General features: G+C 35.0%; 1 protein-coding gene across 1 annotated transcript; it reads left to right on the top strand.

Moving 5' to 3' along the window:
• Window positions 1-819: 819 nt before the first annotated feature.
• Window positions 820-1,643, top strand: LOC132187094 (large ribosomal subunit protein uL11-like). The gene has a single exon (XM_059601267.1). The coding sequence runs from the start codon at window positions 956-958 to the stop codon at window positions 1,454-1,456; it is 501 nt and encodes a 166-aa protein (XP_059457250.1). The 5' UTR covers window positions 820-955; the 3' UTR covers window positions 1,457-1,643.
• The last annotated feature ends 7,735 nt before the right edge of the window (window positions 1,644-9,378 follow it).

The following is a 9,378-nucleotide window of genomic DNA, read 5'->3' on the forward strand; positions in this document are numbered from 1 at the left end:
AATCTTGATGCACTCAACCTTGAGGGCTCGTCTATGCATGCTGCACCGGTGTTGAAATGCATCAAATCCAAATATTCTATCTATATATGTATAACCAGTCACACTAATTGGAACTAACATTAAGGCTTTTTGTTTTAGCGTAAAATAATTTTTGATTTTTTTAAAAAATATTTTTAAATACTTAAAACACGTAAAATGCATGCAATAAATTGTGTAAGGAGTAGTATTACTCTTGAGTTAAAGGTCAAAGTTTTCCAATACATATTATTAGATTGACATATATTGTGCATTTTGAACACATGTCAATCTAATAAATGAAGTTGAAAAAAAAAATTCAAGGTTAACGTGACACTCCTAACTAATCCTTCATTAACTCGTTAATTAATTTATTTTTTTAAAAAAAATCATATGATTGAGTTGGAGTGTCATGTCAATCTAATAGATTGGGTGAGGGAAAATTTCCTCCAAGGTTATTGGGACACCCCCTAACTAATACTTGGATTTACTCTTGTTAAATTAAAAAAAAAAAAAAAAAAATGATTGAGTTGGAGTGTTAACATCAACATTGTTGAACAATTGTAAAATAACAATATAATATTTAGCATTATTTTTTTTAATAGTTATATTAAAGAAGCATGTAGGTTAAAGAACACTTATAGAGTGGATTAAAAGGTTTTATCCAATTAAATATTCCTAGAACCAAACAGAGCCATCCAAGACTTGCAGTGACAATATTGAGTAATACCATTATTGATTATACCAGAATACCACTATCCAACCTGATGACTTCCCTAACATCAAGCCAAACACACCGCTGCCACTCGCGTGAGAAAGAAAAAAAAAAATCCCAAAAAAAAGAAAGAAAAGAAAACCCCAAAACCCTAGCTTTATAAAACCTCAGTGACGATCCTCAGTCTCATTTCTCCTTCTTTTTCCTAATTTGCATAAACCCACCATGCCGCCGAAATTCGACCCCTCCCAAGTGGTGGACGTGTACGTCCGAGTGACCGGCGGAGAGGTCGGCGCGGCCAGTTCGCTCGCCCCGAAGATCGGTCCGCTTGGGCTCTCCCCGAAGAAGATTGGAGAGGACATAGCCAAGGAGACGGCCAAGGACTGGAAGGGCCTGCGCGTGACCGTGAAGCTGACGGTCCAGAATCGTCAGGCCAAGGTCTCAGTGGTGCCTTCCGCCGCCGCGCTGGTGATCAAGGCCCTCAAGGAGCCCGAGCGCGACCGCAAGAAGACCAAGAACATCAAGCACAGCGGGAACATCTCCCTCGACGACGTCATCGAGATCGCCAAGGTCATGAGCCCCCGCTCCATGGCCAAGGACCTCTCCGGCACCGTCAAGGAGATTCTCGGCACCTGCGTCTCCGTCGGATGCACCGTCGACGGCAAGGACCCCAAGGACTTGCAGTCCGAGATCACCGACGGCGACGTCGAGATCCCCCTCGACTGAGGTTTGTTTTTTCATTGCTTCGTTGTTAGTGTTTGCGGTCGATTTTGGTTATGAGAGAACTCCATTGGAACTTTGGTTGTCTTTTTTTTTTTTTTTAAATTTCAGCGTTTATTATTTAGTTTTGTATCGTGGATTTAGTAGAAGGTTATATTTAAATCTGTACGGGTCGAAAATGTTAGTTTTTGCAGTTTCTTTCGCTTTATATATGGTGTGCTCCCATGTTTAGTAAAGGTGTATTAGCAATTGCTTATGGGAGTTTGCAATCTTTTATAGCTGGGATTTCGAATGGGAATTTGGATATCGGTGTCGAAGAATCTTGTAATGTAGCGAGTTGGGTAGATGCAACTTATAAGGAGCCCCTCTATTTGTAAAACCTTGGAACATAAGGAAAAGGGGACAAATCAAAACAGTAGGTGAAGGAGGGAAGAGAGCAAAGAGCTGAATTTGAATATTGACATATTGTAGTAGAAGATATGACATATTCTAGAGTTGGAAACCTTAATCAGATGTGAAATTGACCTAAATTTGCTGTTTTTATGGTAATAAGTAGGAGAATCTATCATATCTGTACAATGATTTTGTTTTTCTAGAGAATGTGTTTTCAATTGTTGATGAAGTCTTTTAGAAATGTTTGCAAAAACGTTTTGGATGTAACTAGTCAGTAAATGCTAGTGAATCCAAAGGCCTATTATTTCCCATGTGACTCACTCTCCTCAGGCTAACCATAATGGCCATTTAACAACACAGGCCCTTTCTCTACCAAAGAAGATTTAGGCATCTTCATCAGAGACTTCACTCCATTTGTCTTCCACCCATTCTACCCTTCCTTTGCAAAGTCGAACACCAAACCCACTCTTGTGTGGGTCTTCCATCATCTTCAAACGTCTTGGCTGTGTTGTTAGGCTCGAAGATGAAGAGAATGATGATCCCATAGGGCATGTCACCATGTTTTCCTCTTTAACATATCTTCTTCAATGGGCCATAGCTTGCGATGGTTGAGGGACTAAAGTGACTTATTTGAAGCAAATTGAGTTTTGAGAACTTGCATTTGTGCTAACTTTGAGAAAATTTGAAATTGGTTCTATGAAGTGCACAGCGAGAGAATGAATTTGTCGCGATGGAGTTGAAAATTCTGGGGGGAGAGAGGGAGGGAGGGAGGGACAACAGAGGTCGAGTAAGGGGCTTGAGGGGCAGACAACAAAGAAGAGGGAATGGGGCCTCTGTTGCGGATTCTCGTGAACCAATCAATGTTCTTGAAGGAGAACAGCTTCGGCTATAGTTGCATGTGCCTTCTTGACGTACATACGGTAGTGTCTTGGTGCTGATCGAGGCGTGCTGATCTGGGTTTCTGGACTCAATCCTGCCATGGGTGCAATTAGGAACATGGCCAATGTAAAGGACAGCAAGAACTCTCAAGCAGAGGAAGGAGCTGTTCCTATACTCATTAGGGTAGGAAATGTTGGATTTCAGCTTGAAGTCTCCGAATTTTATGACTCAGAACTCATGGAGTTACCAAACTGTTTGTGATGTTGGGCCCGTTAATGATTGTCTTAGGTAGACGAAAGGTTTCAACTTAGCGGAGGAAGGGCAGAATGGGTGGAAGACGAAGGTCCTGTGTTGTTAAACTGCCATTACATAAGACGTTAGTATGAGGGGGTGAGTCACGTGGCAAATAATAGGCCTTTGGATTTATTGTTGTACACATGGCATTCATCCATTAAAAAATGGAGGAAATTGAAGCCTTCCAAACTGGAGGTGAGCCATTCCCATCGTTTAACACACTATTGTCAAAAGGCTCTAAAGTTGCATTGAACAAGTAAAAGAAAAAGATAAAAGGATGGGTAGTAGGGTTACTGCTTCCAATGTGTCTGTAACTGGAGTTGGATGACCAAATGTGTTGTGCAGCTAGTTGTATTTTTAGTTTTGATCATGATCTTTTGAGTGATCGAAGATGCTTTCACTCTTTACATGCTCTTTATTCAAGCACATCCCCCAATTGCCCAAACCACTCTCCCTCTATTTGGTCCATGTGGGTTGGGGTGGGTGGGGAGGAGAACCGAGTCTAATTAAGGAGAAAACCAGCCATCTGTCTTTCTGGTCATTTATAGATGTGTATGTTTTTCAACTTATTGCGTTGGGCTGGGCTTCTCCAATTCTGTCCCGAGGGATAAATTGGCTAATGGACGGTGTTCTGTTTCATTACCCAGACTACTGATTTTATGCCTACATAATGCCATGTTGGTTAATCAATTTGCATTTATTTTTCTTTATTTTAAATTGACATAATATATTTAGACAACGTATTTAACACTTGGCAGCATATGGATTATGCACTATTAGATGCGTGAAATGTAACTTCGATTCTGGAATTGCTCTTTCTTATTTTACTTGAAATTGAGAAGATCTATTTTATTTGTAAGAGGTGGATAAACAATTATTTTCTTATAATTTTTTTTTTAATTAAAGTTTGTTTTTATTTACTACATCGAAAAGCACAAATACTGAAGAAAATATTCTATGACATTTATAATAAGAACATGGAATAAGGGATAAAAGAAGATGAGTACTACATATTCCAAATTTTTTTTCCAAAAGTTAGTTCTCAAATGATGTGTTGTCATCTTATGAGATTTATTATTTTGAGAACTATGTCACTAACTTATGGGATGTTGATGTATCATTCGGGAACCAATTTTTGGGAAGAAAATTTAGGATGTGTAGCATTTCTCTAAGAAGAAAGGGGAGGAGAACTCGTATCAAAATACTTGGAAAAATCAAAAGATAATATATATATATATATATTTGGAGTACATTTCTAAAGGCATATAAAAGTATTTCCCAATTGAGGAAAGAGTAAAATGTAAATGAAGGGGATCAACCGAAGTTGCTTTATTTTTTGGGCCCACAAAGGAAGGCTACAACAAGAACAAAAAAAATCCATTCCTTTTATTATACTCTTACAGAATCGCATGGCCTTTGAGAAAACCCATTCCCTGTTCCACTCGGGGACATTTCATCGGATATATGTTTCTCAAATCTGGGACCACAAAGGTTGTCTGAAAGAAGGCCTAGAATCCCTAGGTGGCGGTAGGGTGGGTTGTCGAAATATGAGATGGTCCAACATTTTGTGCGGATTATATTTAATATATGTAGAATATAGTACCCAAAATGTTGATGTAACTTTGCGTTTAAGATGTGGTCCGTTGTTCATTCTTCTGTCGTTGTGAAAAGATCTTGTTTGGCTATTGCTTCTTTCTTATCCAATCTTCAATCTTGGCCGGGCCCCCCAATTTGTGTTCCTTAATCGCTCAGAATCTCACACCACCTTCTATTTTTATGGTGTTCTCATACCATTATCCCTTCTTAAATATTTATTTTGTTACCATCTGCCGATAATGTGGAAATCTGAGATCACGTGCGTCCGGGAATGTCAGCTTCCGTTTCACATCTTTTTCCATTACACATATACACGTACAAGGCAGGCAGGAATTTTTGTTTATCTTTGATTCAAAAGAGTAGGCTTCTTTCACCAAAAACTTTCTCTACTTCATTATTTTTTCTATGCTACTTTTACAATCGGAGCCCGGTGAAGCCGGCGTCTTTCAAGTCTCCATATTTGCAGCGTCGGGTCCAGACATGCAAAAATTTGCATAATCAATGACTACTTTATATTTTAAAGTAGCTATTTATGTGAATTTGGGGATGTAAATTTCTGTCCACTCCCTCTTTAGATCATGTGAAGTAAGGAGTGGTCCTACTGAAGAATAGCCACTGGCTGTATTCATGATTTACTCTCTTAAATTCTATATTTTCAATCCAAACGTGTTTGGGGAGGGTAACCTTCAAAAGGGGGCAAGCCATACTACAAATATAAGTCAAGCCTATATAATGCCAATTTGTTCTTAGTAAGTTATTTTTATCTACTCTCAATTCTTCAAACCAATCCACTTGGGGAAGGGAAGGACCGACCCCAAAAAGCCCTACAACATCCCTATACCTAACCCAGGCCTTTGCCATCACCGTCCCTAACCCCTTCTTAGCCTTTATCCACCCACCCTCGTTTCAACTTGTAAAAATATTAACAAATAATTTAAATGCAAAATACTTTTAAAAGCACAAAAAAAAAACATATTCACTTTTATGTCACATTGGAACTTCAAACTAAAAATAAATAAATAAATACCTGAAAACATAAAAGAAAAGGAAAATGCTTTGAGTATTTTACAATTTTCATATAAATTGATGTGTCAGTCCATAATTAGTGAACTAATTAAGAGTATATGGTTGAGAGAGCATATTAATCATTTCACCAATTATGAACTACCACATTATTTTTTTAAAAAAAAAAAAAAATTATAACAATAGGTCAAATACCCCAAGACTCCTAGTAGCATTAACCTACAAAACGCTGACGTGTTAATTAAATTGTAACTTATTTATTAAGATTTTGCATGCTTCTTTTTTTTTTTTGTGGTAAAAAAATCATTTACAATTAACGTGCCTTCTTCATTCTAAATGTACAGTTGTTACCACAAGTCGTTAAAGGGTAGCTTAATTGGCTGAAAATCACATCAAATTGTGCAAATTTAGCTAATATGAGGCAAAAGTTACTTCTAACCGCTTGCTTGTCACTGAGCAAAATATTGCTTTATTTTATTGTTCTCGCCTTCAAATTCTATGAACAAAATTCTTACATGGTTAACCTTTAAATTTTTAGTCACATAGTTTCTCTCTTTAAAAAATAAAATAAAAATAATATTGCAAGAACTATAATTAAGGCCTACAATTGTTGTGGTTCTGTTAAAGAATTTTGGCAGTATTTTTTATTTTAAAAAGTCCAGTTTAAAATAAAAGCAAAAACAAATATTTTGTGTTTGTATTATCTATTAATATTTTTTAAAGAATAAAAATACAAAAAATAAAAATTTTAACATGACCTTTGAAAAATATGACCGTTAGAAGATATAAGTATTGGCAGGAATATATAAAAAAAAAAATAATAATAATAATAATAATAATATTTAAAAAAAGTAGAGAAGACTATAAAAAATCTATTGGCTGTGTTACCTGTGTATTACAAAAGTAGTAGATAAATAGATAATTAGACTTTTTGGTTTGTACAATGAACAAAAAAGAAAGAAAGAGAAATAATATTAAAAGAAGGGAAATTATCCTTTCCCCTAATGAACTACTACGCGATGATCATTTTCCTCCATTAACTACCAACTTTACATTACGACCCCATCAAACTACTATTTTATTACCAAAACCTCCCTTCCGTCAGTTAATACCGTTAAGTTGGATGGTTAACAGTATTGTTCATGATACTGTTCACACATTGACCAAACTGTTCATGACACTATTCACACGTTGACTGTATTGTTCACGCCACTGTTCACACGTTGACCGTTCAACTTAACGACCTTGACTGACGGAATGAGGGTTTTGGTAATGAAATTGTACTTTGATGAAGTCGTAATGTAAAGTTAGTAGTTGATGGAAGGAAATAGTCATCGCATAATAGTTTATGAGGGAAAATGATAATTTCTCCTTAAAAGAAAGAAGAGAAGAATAGCATTGTCAATTCACTAATTTTTTTTCCTTTTAACAAGAGTTATTAAAATTGTGGATTCACAATGTCATGTTAGTATAGCAAAATAATTATAAGATAGCGGTGTAATATATCATTACTCTTTCCCTATCTTGAGATACTATTTGGGTTTGGGACATCAAAACATGTGATTTTAAAGTATTGATTTTAAAATATTTGATTTGAAAACTTGATTTTTAAAAACGCATGTGATAAAACTATAATTTAGCCTTTAAAATTATATTTAACATTTACAATTGTTGATTTTTAAAAGTACATTATTTATTTACAATTTTAAAATATATATATATTCAAATCATAGATTTTTATAAATAAACTTTCAGAGAATATAATTTTACAATTTAGTTTAAAATCACACTTATAAAGAATGCGGGCACCCTTAAATCATCAAAAAATTAAAACATATTTTGTTAAAAACAGGTGACGACCGACAGGATTCCCAGCAAAGTCGGGACGACAACCGTGTGTTCAAATCAAACGGCTGACGCTATAGGTCTTAACACGTGTTTTGATGTTGTCTGTGGATGGCACTAAACTTGGACTGCAATGATTGAGTGCATGGTGGGGTCCTGCTACGTGGTGTATTTCCATTGGTTTGGTGACTGATTGACGGGTGGTCGGTGCTAATGGTCGGTCTGCCAAACATCACAAACGTCATTTACATGAGCCGGACTCCATCTTACTGATTTTTTCTTTTGATGCAATGCCTTAATTTTAGTACACTTACTATTCGGATCATGTACTTTTTTAGTTTGCATTTATATCTCATGCATGGAGTTTGTCCATGGGATAGAATGGAGAGGATTCATGGTTAGAATTTTTGTTTTAAAATTTTATAGTTACAAATGAGACATTTGTTTTATTATTAAAAAATAATAATAATATATTATTTAATATTAAAAATAAATAAAGGATGGCTAGCTATCCCATGGTTCTTGGGGGTCAGTTTGGCCACCCCCAAGGGCCAACCTATTATTTATTTATTTTCGTTTGGCCTTTGTGAGTAGCCAAACCATTCCGTTTTTTTTTTATTATTATTTTAAATGTTAAATTATATATATATATAGTGGGATATGTTTCGTTTGTGGCTTTAGAATTTTTTAGCCATAAATTGAATACTCTTCGATCCATTTTAGACTGGAGAGGATCCGAATCCCTTGTCCTCTTGCAATGCAATGAAAAGCCAATAAGAAGTTCGAAATTCGAACCCTACATGTTTGGATAGGTAGTTAGCGGGGACAGAACTATTGAAGTCTCTCACATGGATCTTCAAAATATTTATCAATTTATATTTTAAAAGTATTATAATTTTTAAAAAATAAAATAAAATTTTTATCCCTCTATTTTTAAAAGAATTTAATGATTCTAATCTAAAATTGTTGTTTCGTTATTGATTTGGGACAATCTCAATCTTATTTATTGAGGTTATCTAAACACTTGCTCAAATAGATAAAACCCGGATAACTTATCACTTGAAACAGTCTTATTGCGCTCATCTTGATCTCTTATCTTTTTATGCATGATGACCAAGTTATGGTTTCATCGTCATCAACATTTGATGCTTTTGAACTATATACTTGAATGCTTATTGGATAGAAAGAAGCAAACCTTTCATAAGTGACCATTTTTGGCTTTCTATATATGGTTTCTCGTATTAATTTTGTTGTTTAATTAATAAATAATGAGGTGTACTCATGATTGGTCTTTATCAACCAATGCTATGCTATCTCTTCTTCTTTGATAAAGAAAGAAAGTTTTATTTATATATATTTGGTAAAGTCCACTTAATCCCCTCAAACTATCACCCAAATAATAATCTACCTCACAAACTATTAATTACGACAATTTACCTACCAAACTACCAAAATAATGACAATGTACCTTCCAATGCTAGCAAAATGACAAAATTATTCCTGTAAAATTTTCAATAAGACAAAAATACCCTTAAATTTTTGAAAAAAAAAATAGATTTTAGTATTTTTGTTTTTATTTTAGTAAGGATAATTTTGTCATTTTCTTAAAATTGAGGGTATATTGTCATTGTTTTTGTAGTTTGAAGGGTAAATTATCGTAATTAATAGTTTGGAAAGTAAATTGTAATTAAAGTGATATTTTGAGAGAGTTAAGTGCATTTTATTTATTATTATTTTTTTTGTAAGGAAGTTCAAAATTGAGTTGAAGAGTGATGCCCATAACAGCGTAATTTGGTAGAGCCACTCACCGACAGGCACGTGGGACTCACACCCTATTCAAAACAAGGAAATTTATGGTCGGCAAGGCAATATTCTTTTTCGCATGTTTTTCAGGCCAA

Source organism: Corylus avellana, chromosome ca7, assembly GCF_901000735.1.
Source record: "Corylus avellana chromosome ca7, CavTom2PMs-1.0".
Taxonomy (NCBI): domain Eukaryota; kingdom Viridiplantae; phylum Streptophyta; class Magnoliopsida; order Fagales; family Betulaceae; genus Corylus; species Corylus avellana.

What these genes read in the sequence shown, in the direction of transcription:
- LOC132187094 (XM_059601267.1), top strand. Translation starts at nt 956, where the DNA reads ATGCCGCCGAAATTCGACCCCTCCCAAGTGGTGGACGTGTACGTCCGA.